The sequence below is a fragment of the Oncorhynchus mykiss genome, chromosome 7, assembly GCF_013265735.2.
Source record: "Oncorhynchus mykiss isolate Arlee chromosome 7, USDA_OmykA_1.1, whole genome shotgun sequence".
In the NCBI taxonomy this organism is placed as follows: domain Eukaryota; kingdom Metazoa; phylum Chordata; class Actinopteri; order Salmoniformes; family Salmonidae; genus Oncorhynchus; species Oncorhynchus mykiss.
The window spans coordinates 68,705,615-68,728,579 of record NC_048571.1 but is presented as its reverse complement, the minus strand read 5'-3'; the positions used below and the strand labels follow the sequence as shown (position 1 = coordinate 68,728,579).

The 22,965-nt window shown below is 42.4% G+C and overlaps 1 protein-coding gene across 2 annotated transcripts in view; it reads right to left on the bottom strand.

Moving 5' to 3' along the window:
• The window catches only part of LOC110528344 (receptor-type tyrosine-protein phosphatase gamma), a 222,085-nt gene that overhangs the window by 62,262 nt on the left and 136,858 nt on the right, over positions 1-22,965 (bottom strand). For both annotated transcript variants that reach the window (XM_036983923.1, XM_036983922.1), the window contains exon 5: positions 3,566-3,661. In XM_036983923.1, coding sequence (XP_036839818.1) covers positions 3,566-3,661 — 96 coding nt within the window. The remainder of the gene's footprint in view (positions 1-3,565; positions 3,662-22,965) is intronic.

Below are 22,965 nucleotides of genomic sequence, written 5' to 3'. Positions count from 1 at the left end.
GGCTGTCAGAAAAACAGTGGTAGCATTTAGGTCTTCAATCACACAAGGTCCGTTGTTGTCTAGCCACAGACCTAGAAACACCTGTGTCCCCACTCCAACCTGCCTGCCTCTCTGTCAGAGAGGAACTGTGCCGGCCACTTTGTCTGTGTGGCTCTGAGTGTTAGGATAGACCACATCAGTGTAATAGAAATAGAACCAGCCATTTTACTGTGGCGTTGCCATGGCTAAATCCTTGCCGACACACCTCAAAAAATCTGGAACATGAAAAAAATATTCTGCTGAGGCGCACTTTGAAGATGCTAGAACAGTCCATATTTACTTTTCATCTGCAACCAGAACGAGTACTGAATAGAAGAATCAGAAAACCACTTACTTTAATAGTTTATCTACACTAAATATACAAGCGTATGTGGACATCCCTTCAAATGAGTGGATTCGGCTATTTCGGCCACACCCGTTTCTGACAAGTGTATAAAATGGAGCACACAGCCATGCAATCTCCATAGACAAACATTAGCAGTAGAATGGCTCGTACTGAAGAGCTTAGTGACTTACGTGGCACCGTCATAGGATTTCACCTTTCCAACATATCAGTTCGTCAAATGTCTGCCCTGCTGGAGCTGCGCCAGTCAACTGTAAGTGCTGTTACTGTGAAGTGGAAAGATCTAGGAGCAACAGCGGCTCAGCCGTGAAGTGGTAGGCCACACAAGCTCACAGAACGGGGCCGCCGAGTCCTGAAGCGTGCAGCCCGTAAAATTAGTCTGTCCTCGGTTGCAACACTCACCATTGAGTTCTAAACTGCCTCTGGAAGATACGTCAGCACAATAACTGTTCGTCGAGGGCTTCATGAAATGGGTTCTCATGGCTGAGCAGCCGCACACAAGCCTACAATTACCATGCGCAATGCCAAGCGTCAGCTGGAGTGGTGTAAAGCTTGTCGCCATTGGACACTATTGGACTTCTCTGGAGTGATGAATCACGCTTCACCATCTGGCAGTCCGATGGATGAATCTGGGTTTGGCGGAAGCCAGGAGAATGCTACCTGTCCCAATGCATAGCGCCAACTGTAAAGTTTGGTAGAGGAGGAATAATGGTCTGGAGCTGTTTTTCACACTTGTTTGTGCAGCGGTATTATTAAGCACCTAAAAGGCGCTGCATGGTCAATCTGACATCTGCATTTTCCATGCTGCATTAATGGTGAGACGTCCTCTGCAGAAGTCAGGGCATTCATACTTCTGTTGAGCAGAGCTGGTGTGAAGGAAGTTGTCGAGGAAGTGATTTTGTGTTTATACAGGAACTCCCGCCCCTACCTACCATCAAGAAATCATGTCATGTATATGGCGCCCTCCGCATTGTTACAAAATTTGGGAGGGGCACGGCGATGAATTTGGCCTCTGAATGCCTCCGGAGGCAACGCACCACATTTTTGGATCAAGCATAAATTCATAAATTGTCTTTTACTCAGCAATATGCTGTGAGTGCATAGGGGAGAGTGGGGTTAAATGTAACACGGGTCAACTGTAGGGTAACTTAGGGTAAAACGCTACCCTACCTCAAAATCATTTGGCAACCAGGGAAGGTGTTGGGGGGGATGGTGACATTAAGTGGTTTCTGTGAGAAGTACAGGCATGGGGCGTGTTACTCCGGGTGGCATTATATTCACTGTGCGTATGCAATTTTTTGGGACAACATTCATCAATAGAATCCATTTGGGATCTGTAATGATTAGTCCAATAGGCTAAATGCAGATAGACAACCTCATGCTTCAGCCTATTTATTTCTAGCCACAATTCTGCATCAGTTGGGCTACAGGTGATAATGCTTATTCTTAATAGCATACCTGATAATATGGACTGTGCATAGGCTATATGCATGGTCCAATATGTTAAAATAATTGTACCAACATGTTATTGATCATTGTGGGTGTATGTTGGAGAGTGATGATGCTGGGTTAGTGCACAGATACAAACCAACAGGGAAACAAAGTGGAGTCCTCATCCTTGTGTGCTCAGTAGAAGGTTAATTTCATTGCAGAAATAAAATATTTGTTTTTTTATTTAGAATACCATATAGCTACTTGTCCAATAGCTTTTTGTAACAACCCACATACTAATACAGACAGGCAGGCAGACGAACAAATACTTTTATTTTAGGTAAAGAGGGGATTTTTAAGAGATAGCGGCAGAGGAAGCCCTTGTTCTCTGACTCTGTCTGTGCTTCTCTTTCACCGTAATGACTCCCTGAAGACACATGTCTGTCTGTCTGTGCTTCTCTTTCAACGTAATGACTCCCCGAAGACACATGTCTGTCTGTCTGTGCTTCTCTTCCACCGTAATGACTTCCTGAAGACACCTGTCTGTCTGTCTGTGCTTCTCTTTCACCGTAATGACTCCTTGAAGACATCTGTCTGTCTGACTGTCTGTGCTTCTCTTTCACCGTAATGACTCCCTGAAGACACCTGTCTGTCTGTGCTTCTCTTTCACCGTAATGACTCCCTGAAGACACCTGCCTGTCTGTCTGTCTGTCTGTCTGTCTGTCTGTCTGTCTGTCTGTGCTTCTCTTTCACCGTAATGACTTCCTGAAGACACCTGTCTGTCTGTCTGTGCTTCTCTTCCACCGTAATGACTTCCTGAAGACACCTGTCTGTCTGTCTGTCTGCCTGTGCTTCTCTTTCACCGTAATGACTCCCTGAAGACACCTGTCTGTCTGTCTGTCTGTGCTTCTCTTTCACCGTAATGACTCCCTGAAGACACCTGTCTGTCTGTCTGTCTGTCTGTGCTTCTCTTTCACCGTAATGACTCCCTGAAGATACCTGTCTGTCTGTGCTTCTCTTCCACCGTAATGACTTCCTGAAGACACTTGTCTGTCTGTCTGTGCTTCTCTTTCACCGTAATGACTCCCTGAAGACACCTGTCTGTCTGTCTGTCTGTGCTTCTCTTTCACCATAATGACTCCCCGAAGACACCTGTCTGTCTGTGCTTCTCTTTCACCGTAATGACTCCTTGAAGACACTTGTCTGTCTGTGCTTCTCTTTCACCGTAATGACTCCCTGAAGACACCTGTCTGTCTGTCTGTGCTTCTCTTTCACCGTAATGACTCCCTGAAGACACCTGTCTGTCTGTCTGTCTGTGCTTCTCTTTCACCGTAATGACTCCCTGAAGACACATGTCTGTCTGTCTGTCTGTGCTTCTCTTTCACCGTAATGACTCCCTGAAGATACCTGTCTGTCTGTCTGTCTGTGCTTCTCTTTCACCGTAATGACTCCCTGAAGACACCTGTCTGTCTGTGCTTCTCTTTCACCGTAATGACTCCCTGAAGACATCCATCTGTCTGTCTGTGCTTCTCTTTCAGGGATATGGGAAGTTGGAAGTAAAGCGAGGACAAGGAAGAAAGATTGCATGTGCCTCAGGAGAGCAAGCAGCTTTCGATCAGTGTATCCATTACTGTTGTTTATACATCCCAATGAGCACTATATTCATACCATCTACCCTCCTGTTTCATTGTGTTTGGGAACAACTGAAACCAAAATATCTCCTCTAACAACACAGCCCAAAGCCAGTCTTACCTCAAAGAACACAGCCAGCGCAGCAATCATGCGTTTCTCCTTGATGGCCGCACTGAGACTGTCAAAGTCATCAGAATTGTACAGGTAGATCTGCATCTGTGAGGAGAGAGAGAGAAAGAGAGGGGGAGAGAAAGAGAGAGAGGGGGAGAGAAAGAGCGAGAGCGAGAGAGAGAGAGAGAGAGAAAGAGAGAGAGGGGAAGAGAGGGAGAGAAACAGCAAGAGAGAGAGAGAGAGAGAGAGAGAGAGAGCAGACAGAACATTAGAGGTTGCTCTTAAGTGGTTCTAGCACGTCAACATAAATCAGTTATTTGGACAGAATGCAGTGAACACTGGCAGGTACACAAAACATATTTCAGTAGGTTGCTATGCAAATAAACAGTACAACTTTCAATGGTTATAAAATAATTTGTAAAACAAATACTAGTTTCTCTTTCCCCCCTATTCTCCGTCATTCTGTCTACCTCACACAAACCCACTGTTATCACACATCCCAGTGCTGTACTGTAATACTGTATGCTGCTGTACTTACAGAAGTATAATCACACATCCCAGTGTTGTACTGTAATACTGTATGCTGCTGTACTTACAGAAGTATAATCACACATCCCAGTGTTGTACTGTAATACTGTATGCTGCTGTACTTACAGAAGTATAATCACACATCCCAGTGTTGTACTGTAATACTGTATGCTGCTGTACTTACAGAAGTATAATCACACATCCCAGTGTTGTACTGTAATACTGTATGCTGCTGTACTTACAGAAGTATAATCACACATCCCAGTGTTGTACTGTAATACTGTATGCTGCTGTACTTACAGAAGTATAATCACACATCCCAGTGCTGTACTGTAATGCTGTATGCTGCTGTACTTACAGAAGTATAATCACACATCCCAGTGTTGTACTGTAATACTGTATGCTGCTGTACTTACAGAAGTATAATCACACATCCCAGTGCTGTACTGTAATACTGTATGCTGCTGTACTTACAGAAGTATAATCACACACCTCAGTGCTGTACTGTAATACTGTATGCTGCTGTACTTACAGAAGTATAATCACACATTCCAGTGCTGTACTGTAATACTGTATGCTGCTGTACTTACAGAAGTATAATCACACATCCCAGTGTTGTACTGTAATACTGTATGCTGCTGTACTTACAGAAGCATAATCACACATCCCAGTGTTGTACTGTAATACTGTATGCTGCTGTACTTACAGAAGTATAATCACACATCCCAGTGTTGTACTGTAATACTGTATGCTGCTGTACTTACAGAAGTATAATCACACATCCCAGTGTTGTACTGTAATACTGTATGCTGCTGTACTTACAGAAGCATAATCACACATCCCAGTGTTGTACTGTAATACTGTATGCTGCTGTACTTACAGAAGTATAATCACACATCCCAGTGTTGTACTGTAATACTGTATGCTGCTGTACTTACAGAAGCATAATCACACATCCCAGTGTTGTACTGTAATACTGTATGCTGCTGTACTTACAGAAGTATAATCACACATCCCAGTGTTGTACTGTAATACTGTATGCTGCTGTACTTACAGAAGTATAATCACACATTCCAGTGTTGTACTGTAATACTGTATGCTGCTGTACTTACAGAAGTATAATCACACATCCCAGTGTTGTACTGTAATACTGTATGCTGCTGTACTTACAGAAGTATAATCACACATTCCAGTGCTGTACTGTAATACTGTATGCTGCTGTACTTACAGAAGTATAATCACACATCCCAGTGTTGTACTGTAATACTGTATGCTGCTGTACTTACAGAAGTATAATCACACATCCCAGTGTTGTACTGTAATACTGTATGCTGCTGTACTTACAGAAGTATAATCACACATTCCAGTGTTGTACTGTAATACTGTATGCTGCTGTACTTACAGAAGTATAATCACACATTCCAGTGCTGTACTGTTGTGACAGTAGCAGCAGGGTTCTACTAGGACTGGGACAATACCAGTAAGGCAATATTCTTTACACGGCAAAAATAGAAATCTGTCAAATGTTATTTGCCACATGCTTCGTAAACAACATGTGTAGACTAACTGTGAAACACTTAAAAGTAATAATACATACACAGTGAATAACTATAAATGTGTATTTTCTTATTTAACCAGGCAAGTCAGTTAAGAACAAATTCTTATTTACAATGACAGCCTACTCTGGCCAACCCTGAGCCAATTGTGCACCGCCCTATGGGACTAATCATGGCCAGATGTGATGTAGCCTGGATTCGAACCAGATACTACATTGATACCTCTTGCACCGAGCTTCAGTGCCTTAGACCGCTGCACCACTCGGGAGCCCACTATAGTGTAGGGGTACGATGTAATTGAGGTAGATATGTACATATAACCAGGAATAAAGTGACTGGATTGCAGGGAGCTTGGCCCCAGGGAGCACTGGGCCGTATGCACTGCCCTGTGTAGAGCTTTGCGTTTGTAAGCCAAGCAGTTGCTATACCAAGCGGTGATGCAGCCAGTCAAGATGCTCTCAATGGTGCAGCTGTAGAACATTTTGAGGATCTAAGGGCTCATGCCAAATCTTTTTAGTCTCCCGAGGGGGAAGAGGCTCTTCATGACTGTGTTGGTGTGTGTGGACCATGATAGATCCTTATTGATGTGGACACTGAGGAACTTGAAGCGCTCGACCCACTCCACTAGTCCAGGATCCAGTTGCAGAGGGAGGTGGTCAGTCCCAGGGTCCTTAGCTTAGTGATGAGCTTGGAGGGCACTAAGGTGTTGAACACTGAGCTGTAGTCAATAAACAGCATTCTCACATACAGTGCCGTGAAAACGTATTTGCCCCCTTTCTAAGTAGTACGGTCTAGGGTAGGTCAGTATCCAGATTTTCATATCTTCATTCCGTCTTTCTCTCACCCCAGGTTATATGGTATTACCAGATTAACTGTAAGCAAAACAATAGGAAATGTCGCTGGCTACATTCTTTCTATGATAGGCCTAAACACTAGAAATATGATGGCTATGCATCGTTTTAGTTTTTTCAATGTAAGTTCATTTACTTGTGTGGCTGCCAGCCAAATAGAGTTGCACTTCTTTTGTCATCTGATGAAAATTAAGCTATTTTATGCCGAATATGTTGCACTAATGTGAATTAAAACTATAGTTGCACGTCCCTGATCAGTCTATTAAAGCAAAGAAACACTGTTGACTTTCAATATAAAATGTGACCCCTGTCAATAGACAGTGGGACATCTTTTTCTCCTGTTGTGCTATTTACAAACACGTGACTGGCTCAACTGTGCTGGGGAACTATGGTAAGCTTCATAATGTAAAATAATGTGACAGGTGAAATAAGAACGCAATCTGCGTTATCTCCTAACATATTGCACAAGTTGACTGTTGGTTTTGACTTAAAAAATAGCTACAAATATTAAAACGTATTGAAAAACATAAGAAATAGTTTCAACGGTATTGAAAAACCATCCCGTGGCTATTTCCAAATACCCAGGAATACGGTATAGCAGGAATACGGTAAAGCCTAGTATGGTCTACAGCTTATCCTGAGGTATTCTAACTCAGGCGAGCAGAACCTCGAGACGTCCTTAATATTAGAGATTACTAGAGTTAACAAAGAGACACACACCTCCCCCCTTGAGTTTAGCTGACGCTGCCGTTCTGTCCTGCCGATGCATTGAAAAACCAGCTAGATATATATGTCCTTGTTCAAAAAATGACTCAGAGAAACAGGATATTACTGTTCTTCAGGTCCTGACGATAGGATAGTCTTAAACAGAGCATGTCCAGTTTGTTCAGTGATTATACGTTTGAGTAGAGGTGGTTTATGTACTCGCCGACGTAGATTTTTCAGGGTGCCCGTACGTTGGCCTCTCTAACGCTGCCTTTTTCTTTTCCGAGTTTGGGGATTAGGGCCTGGTCCAGGGAGCAGTATGTCCTGCGCCTCCGACTCGTTGAAGTAGAACTCTTCATCAAATTCGTGGTAAGTGATCGCTGTTCTGATGTCCAGAAGCTCCTTTCGGGTATAGGAAACGATGGTGGAAACATACAAAAAAAGTTAAAATGGGCGCCAAAAAACATACAAAATAGTAAAACAGCTGCTATCCACTGCAGCGCCATTGTTCCACACGAAGCAGACCAAAATCTTTGGCCCTTTAAAAACCTGCTGTATGTAAACTATTGTGTGCTATACAGTGCCTTGCAAAAGTATTCATCCCATTTGGCATTTTTCCTATTTTTTTTTGCATTACAACCTGTAATTAAAATGGATTTTTATTTGGATTTCATGTAATAGACATCTACAAAAGTGAAATTACAAAAATACCTGTGGTGCGTGCATACAGTGGGGCAAAACAAGTATTTAGTCAGCCACCAATTGTGCAAGTTCTCCCACTTAAAAAGATGAGAGAGGCCTGTAATTTTCATCATAGGTACACTTCAACTATGACAGACAAAATGAGAAAAAAAAATCCAGAAAATCACATTGCAGGATTTTTTATGAATTTATTTATTATGGTGGAAAATACGTATTTGGTCACCTACAAACAAGCAAGATTTCTGGCATGCCAATTTGAAAAATAAGCCACAGGAGTTTTTTGAGCGAGAATTAAGGCGACTTTCAAGTAGTAAGACATGTATAAAAGCAATAGATACCATGAATAAGAAGGGGCTAGAAGCGTATTATATGGTGAGCTACTGAGTGGCTAGGACAGGCAAGCCCCATACTATTGTGGAGGACATAATTCTGCCGCGGATATGGCTCAGACAATGCTGGGGGAAAAGGCCAAAAAAACTACACAGACAATGCTTTCATCAAACAACACTTCACGACGAATCAGTGACATGGCAGGAGATGTTTTGAAACAATTACTTCTTTGCATACAAGCCAGTGAATTCTATGCATTAAGCTGGATGAGTCAACAGACGTGGCAGGCCTGGCACAGCTCCTGGTATATGTCTGTTACGTTTATGGGGGGTCAACTGAGGAAGACATCCTCTTCAGCAAACCACTGGAAACCAGGGCAACAGGAGAGGATATTTTTTACAGTACTGGACAGCTTTGTGACATCAAATTGACTTTGGTGGTCAAGATGTGTTGGTATCTGTACTGATGGCACAAAAGGCATGACAGGGAGACATGGTGGAGTGGTAACGCGCGTGGAAGCAGTTGCTCCCGACGCCACTTGGGTACACTGCAGCATCCACCGAGAGGCACTTGCTGCCAAGGGAATGCCTGACACCTGAACAATGTTTTGGACACTACAGTGAAAATGGTTAACTTTGTTAAAGCAAGGCCCCTGAACTTCCGTGTATTTTCTGCACTATGCAATGATATGGTCAGCGACCATGTAACGCTTTTACAACAGTGTGCTGGTTATCAAGGGGCAAAGTATTGACACGTTTTTTTTATTTAAGAGAGGAGCTTAAAGTTTTCTTTACTGACCGTAATTTTCACTTGTCTGACCGCTTGAATGATGACGAGTTTCTCACACAACTGGCCTATCTGGGTGATGTCTTTTCTCACCTGAATGATCTGAATCTAGGATTACAGGGACTCTCCGCAACAATATTCAATGTGCGGGACAAAATGAAGGCTATGATTAAGAAGTTGGAGCTCTTCTCTGTCTGCATTAACAAGGACAATACACAGGTCTTTCCATCATTGTATGATTTTTTGTGTGCAAATGAACTCAAGCTTACAGACAATGTCAAATGTGATATAGCGAAGCACCTGAGTGAGTTGAGTGCACAATTATGCAGGTACTTTCCTGAAACGGATGACACAAACAACTGGATTCGTTATCCCTTTCATGCCCTGCCTCCAGTCCACTTACCAAAATCTGAACAAGAGAGCCTCATCGAAATTGCAACAAACGGTTCTGTGAAAATGTAATTTAATCAGAAGCCACTGCCAGATTTCTAGATTGGGATGCGCTCAGAGTATCCTGCCTTGGCAAATCACGCTGTTTAGACACTGATGCTCTTTGCAACCACGTGCCTATGTGAGAGTGGATTCTCAGTCCTTACTAGCATGAAAATGGAATACAGGCACAGACTATGTGTGGGAAATGATTTAAGACTGAGACTCTCTCCAACAAAACCCAACATTGCAGAGTTATGTGCATCCTTTCAAGCACACTCATTAACCTGCTGTGAGTTATTCACAATTTTCGATGAACAAATAAGGTTTTATATGTAAGATGGTTAAATAAAGAGCAAAATTATTGATTCATATTATATTATTGTTATTTGTGCCCTGGTCCTATAAGAGCTCTTTGTCACATCCCAAGAGCTGGGTTGTGACAAAAACTCACAATCCAGGTGAAAGCTACAATCTCTTATTGATGTCACTTGTTAAATCAACTTGTTAAATCAACTTTAATCAGTGTAGGGGAGGAGACAGGTTAAATATTTTGAAGCCTTGAGGCAATTGAGAAATAGATTGTGTGCCATTTAGAGGGTGAATGGGCAAGACCAAATATTCAAGTGCCTTTGTGTCAAGAACTGCAATGATGCTGGGTTTTTCACGCTCAACAGTGTGTATCAAGAATGGTCCACCACCCAAAGGACATGCAGTCAACTTGACACAACAGTGGGAATCATTGAAGTCAACATGGACCAGCATCCCTGTGGAAGGCTTTTGACACCTTGTAGAGTCCTTGCCCTGACAAATTGAGGCTGTTCTGAGGGCAAAAGGGGGGTGCAACTCAATATTAAGAAGGTGTTCTCAATGACTTGTACTCTGCGTGTGCGCGCAGTGCACGTGTGATGAATAATCGACATAGCAAACAAACAGCTTTGAGAATCCATCCGTTTAAATTTTATTTTTATATAGCCTAGATTAAAAATCGCATTATAACAATATTTTTTTTATTGACTGACCCAGAGGGTTTCCAAAACCTTCCATGCATGTCGACCCCTGACACCTTTTGACAGGGGCATTCAAGTGAAGTTGAGCTCTGACACACACAGATAGGGGCATTCAAGTGAAGTTGAGCCCTGACACACACAGATAGGGGCATTCAAGTGAAGTTGAGCCCTGACACACACAGATAGGGGCATTCCCGTGCAGTTGTTTTCTGTTTTTGGTTAATTGCACATTAATGTTTGAATAAACCATGATGATAAAAAAAAAAACGCTAATTGTGAACCAAAAACTAACGTGACCAGGTACATTTTTCTCACTGGCACCCTTGCGACCAATTAAAAATGTGTGTCAAACTGCCAAGTCAATCGGTCGCAAATGCGACTGTTTTTGTTGCAGTATCGAACCCTGTGAGCATGGATCCACAGCAGGATTATACTCTTCACTAAGACCTAACTCCATGCCTTAATGCTATCAATGCACAGCTCCCAAATTCATTTACTCTGAGAATGATACACTCTGAAAATGTAGGCCTTTGCATGTGTCTGCTTGATTTGTGTGAGTGTGAATGTTTGAAATACAACCACAAAGCTGGGAGAGAACAGCACCATCAAAGAAGTGCTAGCAATCAACAGTCTCTTCACTCAAACTGAATATAAAAGCTACCCCCTCATCAAACGGATGTGGCTGCCACGTCCCCATCTCACCCTGTGTGTTTGTGTTTGCATCACAACTTGTCTGTTGCTCTACTGTTGCTTCCCTCTCTCTCTCCCTCCCTCTGTCTCTCTTTAATCAGATGAGTAGGCACTGAGCCATGTTGCTGTTCTCCATCCAGGAATAATTGGATGAATCAGCCATCAGACAGCCTTGAACTGTTCAGGGACAGTAGATAATGCTCAGGAGATGTCCTGTCTGGTGCATTAATACACACACAAGGCGTTGTGTATTATACAGAAGCTATGGCACATCATCAGAAGACGTTTGTTTGTCACATACGTAAATGGCATTTTGTTGTGTTACAAAGCGGGATTAGAATGGATGTAATTATCATTTCTGGTCAACGATCTACACAAAATACTTTGTAATGTCTAAGTGGAAGACAAATTCTAATATTTATAAAACATTTGAAAAATACAACACTAATATACACTACCGTTCAAAAGTTTGGGGTCACTTAGAATCCGTTTTTTTTAAAGAAAAGCACATTTTCTGTCCATTAGAATAACATCAAATTGATCAGAAATACAGTGTAGACATTGTTAATGTTGTAAATAACTATTGTCGTGGAAACAGCAGAATTTTTATGGAATATCTATCTACATAGGTGTACAGAGGCCCATTATCAGCAACCATCACACCTGTGTTCCAATGGCACGTTGTGTTAGCTAATCCAAGTTTATAATTTTAAAAGGCTAATTGATCATTAGAAAACCCTTTTGCAATTATGTTAGCACAGCTGAAAACTGTTGTTGATTAAAGAAGCAATCAGGAGCATCAGCATTTGTGGGTTCCATTACAGACTCAAAATGGCCTGAAACAAATAACTTTCTTCTGAAATTCATCAGTCTATTCTTGTTCTGAGAAATGAAGGCTATTCCATGTGAGAAATTGCCAAGAAACTGAAGATCTCGTACAACTCTGTGTACTACTCCCTTCACAGAACATTGCAAACTGGCCCTAACCAAAATAGAAAGAGGAGTGGGAGGCCCCGGTGCACAACTGAGCAAGAGGACAAGTACATTAGAATGTCTAGTTTGAGAAACAGATGCCTCACAAGTCCTCAATTGGCAGCTTCATTAAATAGTACCCGCAAAACACCAGTCTCAACGTCAACAGTGAAGAGGCGACTCCGGGATGCTGGCCTTCTAGGCAGAGTTGCAAAGAAAAAAACATATCTCAGACTGGCCCATAAAAATAAAAGATCAAGAATGTCAAAAAAACAGACACTGGACAGAAGAACTCTGCCTAGAAGGCCAGCATCGCAGAGTCGCCTCTTCACTGTTGACGTTGAGACGGGTGTTTTGAAGGTACTATTTCAGCTTTTCATTTTATATTCATTTTGAAACATATTTCGAAACATGTCTATAAACAACATTTCATTTTGACATTATGGGGCATTGTGTGTAGATCAATGACACAATATCTCAATTGAATCCATTTTAAATTCAGGGTGTAAAACTAAATGTGAAAAAGGTAAAGGGGTGTAAATACTTTCTGAAGACACTGTATATTATATCATATTGTATGCTGCTTGTCTTCACACTATACGTTGCTTAACAGCTAACACACACTATACAAGCTAAAATCAACCATCAATATCCTAGTGAAGCACCTTCCAGACAACGTGCAACAGAACACTCCAACAATACCCTTGACAATCAAGGTTGCTGCTGATGACAGATTGCATTGAGGAGAAAATAAATAAATAGTACATCAATATTTTAATGCATAAAGTAAAACAGGCACAAAGGCAAGTAGTCCAATCCAGCTAATTATACTTAATCACTTTCCTCAAGTTCCTTTAACTGCAGTCCTTAATGGCACCCATTTGTTGTCTGTCTGAGAGCTAGCAGGGCAATGGCTATCTATCGCACGCACACACAGAGTCTTGTATAACTAACCTTGTGGAGACACACAATTCAGTCCCGTTCAAAATCCTATTTCCCTTTACCCCTAACTCTGACCCATACCCTTACCATAACCTGAAAACCCAAATCCTAAAATTAACCCTAGCTCCTAAACCTGACTCTAAACCTAATTCTAACCCTAATACTAATTGTAACCTTAACACTAAACCCCCTGAAGTAGCATTTGACCTTGTGGGGACTAACAAAATGTCCCAAATTGCTCACATTGTTGTTTACTATTCTTGTGGGGACTCCTGGTCCCCACAAGTATAGTTAAACACATCCACACGTACACACATACACACACAGCTAGCACTAGCCATCCATCAACATTCAAACATTATTAGCTACATTAGTCAATTAGCTAAGCTCTGCTTTAGCCCCCCCAGGCTTCATTCCCTCACCAAGTCTGGCACACATAAGACCAACTCCTGTCAAGGGCCCACTTAGAGAAAACTTGATACTCAATTATCAAATACGTTTATAGCGATAAAAAGGGCACAACCGATGTAGCTATAAAGAACACAGAGAACATAAAAGTCGCACTGAATCAGTTGAAGTTCTAGTCAGGGATGAAAGCAGAGTGTCAATGTTTCAGCTAAATGTCAGAGTCATACTTTCATAGTGATAAAATGGGGCAATTACCACAACAAATGATACAGAAATGAACATAAAGCACATAAAACCACACTGATTCAGGAGAAGTTGACATCAGGACTTCAAAAATGTTCAACTTCACATAAACTTCCCTTTTTCAGGACCCTGTCTTCAAAGATCATTCGTAAAAATCCAAATAACTTCACAGATCTTCATTGTAAAAGGTTAAACACTGTTTCCCATGCTTGTTCAATGAATCATAAACAATTAATGAACATGTACATGTGGAACGGTCGTTAACTTCTTATGGGCAGGTGGGACTGTAGCGTCCCACCTGGCCAACATCCGGTGAAATTGCAGAGCGCGAAATTCAAACAACAGAATTATAAATATTTAACTTTCATAACATCACAAGTGTAATACATCAAAATAAAGCTTAACTTCTTGTTAATCCAGCCGCTGTGTCAGATTCCAAAAAGGCTTTACGGCGAAAGCACACCATGCGATTATTTGAGGACAGCGCCCCGCTACAAAACCATGAAAAACATATTTCAACCAGGCAGGTGCGCCACAAAAGTCAGAAATAGAGATATAATAAATGCCTTACCTCTGATGATCTTCTTCTGTTGGCACTCCAAAAGGTCCCAGTTATATCACAAATGGTCCTTTTGTTCGATAATGTCCTTTTCATAAAAACTCAGTTTAGCTGGCACGTTTCAGTCAATAATCCACTAAGTTTCCCTCCATCAAAATGCATACAAAATGAATCCCAAACGTTACTAATAACCTTTTCCAAACAAGTCAAACAACGTTTAAAATTAAACCTTTGGTACCCTAATACGTAAATAAACAATACATTTTAAGACGGAGAATCGTTATTGTCTTTACCGGAGAAAAACACCAAAGAACGTGCTCTCTTCCACGCGCTTGGAAACACTACAGTCAAAATGGGAGCCACCTAGAAAAACTACAATTTAGTGGATGCCCTAGGAACTGCAATCTGGAAGGATTTCACCTTGTAATAAAAGTGGCAGCCATTGAAAACAGTGCTAGGCTGAATTTTCTTGGGGGGCAGGTTTGTCCTCGGGGTTTGTCCTCGGGGTTTCACCTGCCATATCAGTTCTGTTATAGACACTTGAGAGTGTTTTCTATCCAAATATACCATTTATATGCATATCCTAGCCTCTGGGCCTGAGCAACAGGCAGTTTACTTTGGGCACGTTTTTCATCCGGTCGTGAAAACGTCGCCTATGGGCACAAACCCACCGTCGCTGGACCAGACAGGACTGGCAAAAAGTGTTCTTCACTGACACAGTTTTGTCTGGTCGGATTTGTGATGGTCGTTTATCATCGAAGGAATGAGCATTACACAGAGGACTGTACTCTGGAGCGGGATCGATTTGGAGGTGGAGGGTCCGTCATGGTCTGGAGCGGTGTGTCACAGCATCATTGGACTGAGCTTGTTGTCATTGCAGGCAATTTCAACCCTGTGCTTTACAGAGAAGACATCTTCCTCCCTCATGTGGTGGCCTTCCTGCAGGCTCATCCTGACATGACCCTCCAGCATGACAATGCCACCAGCCATACTGCTCGTTCTGTGCGTGATTTCCTGCAAGAGAGGAATGTTAGTGTTTTGCCATGGCCAGCGAAGAGCCCAGATCTCAAACCGGGGACCTTTTGGATCGGAGGGTGACAACTAGGGCCATTCCCCCCAGAAGGTGCAGGTGCCTTGGTGCCTTGGTGGAAGATTGGAGTAACAGGCAAATCTGGTGCAGTCCATGAGGAGGAGATGCACTGCAGTACCTACAGTGCCTTGCGAAAGTATTCGGCCCCCTTGAACTTTGCGACCTTTTGCCACATTTCAGGCTTCAAACATAAAGATATAAAACTGTATTTTTTTTGTGAAGAATCAACAACAAGTGGGACACAATCATGAAGTGGAACGACATTTATTGGATATTTCAAACTTTTTTAACAAATCAAAAACTGAAAAATTGGGCGTGCAAAATTATTCAGCCCCCATAAGTTAATACTTTGTAGCGCCACCTTTTGCTGCGATTACAGCTGTAAGTCGCTTGGGGTATGTCTCTATCAGTTTTGCACATCGAGAGACTGAAATGTTTTCCCATTCCTCCTTGCAAAACAGCTCGAGCTCAGTGAGGTTGGATGGAGAGCATTTGTGAACAGCAGTTTTCAGTTCTTTCCACAGATTCTCGATTGGATTCAGGTCTGGACTTTGACTTGGCCATTCTAACACCTGGATATGTTTATTTTTGAACCATTCCATTGTAGATTTTGCTTTATGCTTTGGATCATTGTCTTGTTGGAAGACAAATCTCCGTCCCAGTCTCAGGTCTTTTGCAGACTCCATCAGGTTTTCTTCCAGAATGGTCCTGTATTTGGCTCCATCCATCTTCCCATCAATTTTAACCATCTTCCCTGTCCCTGCTGAAGAAAAGCAGGCCCAAACCATGATGCTGCCACCACCATGTTTGACAGTGGGGATGGTGTGTTCAGCTGTGTTGCTTTTACTCCAAACATAACGTTTTGTATTGTTGCCAAAAAGTTCAATTTTGGTTTCATCTGACCAGAGCACCTTCTTCCACATGTTTGGTGTGTCTCCCAGGTGGCTTGTGGCAAACTTTAAACAACACTTTTTATGGATATCTTTAAGAAATGGCTTTCTTCTTGCCACTCTTCCATAAAGGCCAGATTTGTGCAATATACGACTGATTGTTGTCCTATGGACAGAGTCTCCCACCTCAGCTGTAGATCTCTGCAGTTCATCCAGAGTGATCATGGGCCTCTTGGCTGCATCTCTGATCAGTCTTCTCCTTGTATGAGCTGAAAGTTTAGAGGGACGGCCAGGTCTTGGTAGATTTGCAGTGGTCTGATACTCCTTCCATTTCAATATTATCGCTTGCACAGTGCTCCTTGGGATGTTTAAAGCTTGGGAAATCTTTTTGTATCCAAATCCGGCTTTAAACTTCTTCACAACAGTATCTCGGACCTGCCTGGTGTGTTCCTTGTTCTTCATGATGCTCTCTGCGCTTTTAACGGACCTCTGAGACTATCACAGTGCAGGTGCATTTATACGGAGACTTGATTACACACAGGTGGATTGCATTTATCATCATTAGTCATTTAGGTCAACATTGGATCATACAGAGATCATCACTGAACTTCTGGAGAGAGTTTGCTGCACTGAAAGTAAAGGGGCTGAATAATTTTGCACGCCCAATTTTTCAGTTTTTGATTTGTTAAAAAAGTTTGAAATATCCAATAAATGTCGTTCCACTTCATGATTGTGTCCCACTTGTTGTTTATTCTTCACAAAAAAATACAGTTTTATATCTTTATGTTTGAAGCCTGAAATGTGGCAAAAGGTCGCAAAGTTCAAGGGGGCCGAATACTTTCGCAAGGCACTGTAATGCAGCTGGTGGCCACACCAGATACTGACTGTTTCTTTTGATTTGACCCCCCCCTTTGTTCAGGGACACATTATTAAATTTCTGTTAGTCACATGTCTGTGGAACTTGTTTGGTTTATGTCTCAGTTGTTGAATCTTATGTTCATACAAATATTTACACATGCGCCCTTTACTGAGGAGTGGCTTCCACCTGGCCACTCTACCATAAAGGCCTGATTGGTGGAGTGCTGTAGAGATCGTTGTCCTGGAAGGTTCTCCCATCTCCACAGAGGAACCGTGGATCTCTATCAGAGTGACCATCTGGTTTTTGGTCGCCTCTCTGACCAAGGCCCTTCTACCCCAATTGCTCAGTTTGGCTCGGCAGCCCGCTCTAGGAAGAGTCTTGGTGGTTACAAAATGTTTCCGTCTAAGAATGATGGAGGCCACTGTGTTCTTGGGGACCTTCCATGTTGCCGAAATGTTTTGGTACCCTCCCCAGTGCCTCGACAAAGTCCTGTCTCAGAGCTCTATAGACAATTCCTTCGACCTCATGGCTTGGTTTTTGCTCTGACAAGTGGGAATTATATAGACTGGTGTGTGCCTTTCCAAATCAAGTGCAAGGAATTGAATTTACCACAGATGGACTCAAATCAAACTTTGTCACATGTGCCGAATACAGCAAGTGTAGACCGTGAAATGCTTACTTACAATCCCTTAACCAACAGTGCAGTTCAAGAAGAGTTACTTTCAAATAAATGAAAGTAAAAAATAACACAACAAATAAACAATAGCGAGGCTATATACAGGGGGTACCGATAACGATACCGAGTAAGCGGAGTTCTCCAATCAAGTTCAAGAAACATCTGAAGGATGATCAATGGAAACAGGATGAACCTGAGCTCAATTTCGAGCCTCCATAGCAAAGGGTTTGAATACTTATGTAAATAAGGTATTCTACTTTTTCTTCAAACCTGTTTTCGCTTTGTCATTTGGGGGTATTTTGTGTAGATTGATGAAGTAAAACATTAATTTCATCCATTTTAGAATAATGCTGTAACGTAATAAAATGTTGAAAAAGGGAAGGGGTATGAATACTTTCCGAATGCACTGTATAACACAACAAATATAGCAAAAGGGCATAAAAGGACACTGACTCAGGGACAAGTTGAAGTCAGGTGAAGTTATTGGTGGGATAACGTTGAGAGTAAGCAGTGCAACAACATTCATCACTCCTCTTGTGTCTGTGTGACATTCTATGTTGTGCCCCCATGTTGTCCATTAATTAATACTCTGTTGTGATCCCATGCTACTGTCATGACGTGGCACTTTTGGGGTGTATATGGCCCCCCCCCCCTCTCACTCTCTCTCACACATCAGGTTTTACAACGGTCATAAAATCCTGCTAGAAACTCCCTCTCTTCGCTGCCATGGAGTATGGAGGGAGAGAGCCTATGGAGAACAAAGGCATTATTCTTCCCAAACCTACTAATCCCCAAAATTGGAGAATTAAACAATATTTATATTTTTGAGAATGTGGGAATGGTCCATGGACACTTAAGGGACAGTCATGTCGAGTTTGTTTCATTTGGAGATCTCATGAAGGACTGGAAACACATATAACTACATCTCTTAATGTTCCCAGCTTACATCTGAAGGTTGTATAAGATGAATGAATAAGTATAAGAATACTTTTGAAAAGATAACCATGTGATTTAGTCTTCCAAATGAGAATGGATTGTTTTATGGTAACTTATGCACAATCAGTAGCCACGCCCAGGTGGGCACAAACATGGTGAGATGGCCCTTTTTTACCCAAGTATAAAATCCCGTGACCCAATTCAGACCAGATCATGCAAACCATGGTGTAAGCTAAGGTTGCAAATTGTTGAATTTCTAAGACCAGAAAATATGAAGTGGTAGCTAGCTACATGTTGAAATGGTTGGCACTACAACTCTACCAAAGGACAAGACCATACAGCGTGGAGCATTGGCTACACGGCTGGAATGGTTCAACTCTGAGACTATCAATTCACTACAGAAGTAAGAAATCCTAGGTCGTTGAACTACCAGTCCGCAGCCGGAAATGTACGAAGCCTAGGACAAGAATACCGACATCCGCCGAAACATCTGACGTATCCATTATGAACACAACCAGAGACTTTCTGTCGATTGACTCTCCAGCAGACGGACCGGCGACCACAGAGAGAAACAACAAGACATACACTCGTAAATATGTACATTTTCAAATGAGCGGTCTTCATATAAGGTATTAGCAATCTCGATGAGTGTAGTTATCAGCTATGAGTTTCCCGCTCTTGAGCGGTCCCCAACCCCTTTCCTTTGTCTACCAAGCCATCCTATCGGTTTCGTCCACTAGGGACTTGTTCTTTATATCATGTAATACTCAATGTATGAACTATTGTGTGTGTGTTTCTGTGATTATTGTATTTCTGTGATTAATTAGCTAGTTAGTAAATAAATAATTAAGCCGATTTGTATATCGCTGATTCATCATTTAGGCTAGGGTTCGTGCAGATATCCAAGGGGTTGCGATGTTCAGTAATGAGAACTTATGAGGTAATAATGGTACGTTAATAGTAGACTAACTGATAAGATATGAAAATATCTGAAGAGTCGATTTGGGAAATAGAGACTCTATAAACATTTTCCTGTGGTGCCTCAACTTCCTAGTTAATTCAAGTTTACATGATTAGTTTAATCACGCAATAATAATTACACAGAGAATTGATTTGATAAAATAACCGTCTTCACATTTAATGATAGTCCAGACATGACACTACCCATGTATTAGAACTGTCTGTGGGGCCAAGGAGAGAACCAACAGCCATAAAACAACATTCTGCTTTTATCATTTATAAGTATAAGACTCTTTGGTTGTAAATCAAGTTGGTTGTGAGGCAGAAATGTGTGCAATGTTAATGAGACCTTGTTGTTCACTTTGAGCACAAAGTAAAGCACAGGCTCTCACCAAGACCAACAAACAGACAAAAATCACATCGCAAGAACAATTATAGTAGCTGCGAGCATATGAAAGCATGCACACACACATCCACCCTTCTGCTGTGCCTTGCATATCACATTTCATATCATATTTCATATCATATTTCATATTCGTATAATGAATGTAACAGGAGGTGACACATTAATACATTATTATAACAGATATCCCCGTGGCCTCCTGTGGGGGAAATAGCGCCTTCATCAATCACTGCACTGACTGGGATCTAACAGGTGGTCCATTATCGATCCCACCACTTCACTGCTTTGAAAAAGAGCATGACAACATCAGCCAGGGGCCACAGGCAGTGCAGCCCACTGGTCTTTATGTAACGGCCATGCTCACAATATGGCAATGTGGTTCAGTGATCACCAGTGCCAGGCTCACAACTTGGCAGTGTGTTTCAGTGCAGCTCAGTGATCACCATAGGGGCGGACCATGTTCATGTTTGTCAGGATATGTAAACAAGACAGGAGTGATCTGAAGGTCTTAGAGGATTACTGTGCTGCTTGTCTTGTCTGCCAGGCAATACCAAATGACTAACTAAATTGGATGATATGCTTGCAGCTACTATACAAACTCTTAAATCAATTGTTATAATGTTGTTCTAAAAGTTGGGTTTGAGGTTCTCCAAATAAGCTCTAACTTTGGAAAAAAAATCCCACAACGCCCCACGGTCAGCTTCACACGATGAATGAAAAACTTGAGAATGAGAATCAGGCGGGCGCATTGGGCGTTCACGCATCAATCTACGGGGCAGATTTTATCCCTGAGAACTTCCACAGCTATCAACAATGGAAGGAGCGCTTCAGTGAAAATTTGCTTCTCAAAGTGGATGCCCTCTCTACCATCAACAAGGCTTCCAAAGCATCTCAAACAGCCAGCAGAACCAGCAGAGATCGTGAGAATGGAAGTGAATTGGTTAAGTGAAAGAGCTAGCTTGCTACCTACATGCTAACATTTGCTAGCTATAGCGCATTTAGCGCACGTCTTCCATCTAAATAACACTGATACAACTAACCAAATGTAAACATGTCTGCCAGCTGTTACATTTTTTAATTTTTAGTCATTTAGCAGATGCTCTTATCCAGAGCGACTTACAGAGTGAGTGTACATTCTACGTACTTCTTCGTACTGGTCCCCTGTGGGAATCAAACCCACAACCCTGGCATTGCAAGCACCATGTTTTAACAACTGAGCCACATGAGACCTTATGGCAGCTAACTGCTGAGGCTGTCATACTGTAGATAGGCTTGTACTATGGGAAGAGTAGTTTCGGCCACGATGGAGGTCACTGTTACTGTATAGAGCAAGTTTTAAAGGTTTTTGTGGGGCTGTACGTTGGGGTAAACCGGACATTCTGAGGCTCTGGGAGAGTTTTATATATAGTCTGCCGAGTGCGGACTAAACTGAAATGTGATGCTTCGGTTAGTGATTCGACCGTGGATCTGGTGGCATTTCGGAGAAGCCCCAGAGCCATGCTTTCTTTGGAGGGGTAAATTGTGGATTTGGCTCAATGGAAAAGTTTATTTTGTGATCTTAGGACGATCGTTGTTGCAGTTGTTTCTTGTTGAAGAATCAGCTGCAAACTTTAGCTTGCTATAGCTAGCTATCTTCTTCCTCCGTTTCTGAAGTTATTTGTTTAAAAAAATGTCTAGCTGGCAAAATAAGCTCGTTTTTACCATGATACTCTTATACTGCCCGTGTCTAAGTGATGGAAGTGGGGGGAATAGGCCGTGGATCAGGTGGCTGAGGTCCTTGAGGATCTTCTTGGCCTTCCTGCAACACCTGGTGTTTTAGGTGTGCTGGAGGGCAGGCAGTGAGCACCCAATGATGCATTCGGCTGAGCATCCCAAACTCTGTAGAGCCTTGCGGTCAGCGATGGTGGAGTTCCCATACCAGGCCGTGATGCAGCCCGACAGTATGGTATCGATGGTGCTCCTGTAGAACACTGTAAGGGCCCTCAAGGAAAAGGCAGAGTTTCTTCAGCCTCCTGAGGTTGAAGAGTCACTGCCGTGCCTTCTTCACCTCAGTGTTACCTACCTTCACCACCTGGGGGCGGCCCGTCAGGAAGTCCAGAACCCAGTTGCAAAGGGAGTTCAGTTCCAGGTTTGCAAAGCTTTGTGAAGATCTTAGAGGACACTATAGTATTGAAGGCCAAGTTGTAGTCAAACAGCATCCTCACATACTGTATGCATTCCTGTAGGCCAGGTGGGTGAGGGCAGTGTGCAGTGTAATGGCGATTGCATCGCCCGTGGATCTGTCAGGGCGGTAGGCGAATTGGAGAGGGTTGAGTGTGTCGGGGATGGATGAGGTGATGTGGTCTTTGATTAGCCTCTTGAAGCACTTCATGATGATGGAAGTGAATGCTACAGGTCAGTAGTCATTCAGTTCAGATAATTCCCCTTTCTTGGGCACAGGATGAAGGTGTGGATAACAGCCGGAGCTAGAGAGAGAAAATGTCAGAGACCACAACAGCTAGCTGGTCTGCACATGAGGGCTCTGAAGGCGTGGCTAGAGATACCATCTGGGGCGGCAGCCTTGCGAGGGTTAACAGGCTTGTATGTTAACAGGCTTGTACTTACTGCGTATTACAGACTGAATTCAATCTATCAATTCTCAAACATGAAAAATGTATGATGAAAATGACCATTTTCCATTGAATGACAAATATGCCATTTGACTGACTGTCAAACAGTGAATGGCTCAAAGCTTTTAGGTACCGTTTATTTGTGGGAAAGACTGAACATTCATCAGATGACAATCTTGAGTGCTTGATAGAGAGTCTTGGGATTTTGTAACAGTCCTTTGAAAAAGTAAGGCTTTCCTACTCAATTCACTTCTGTCTGTGTGTGTGTGTGTCTG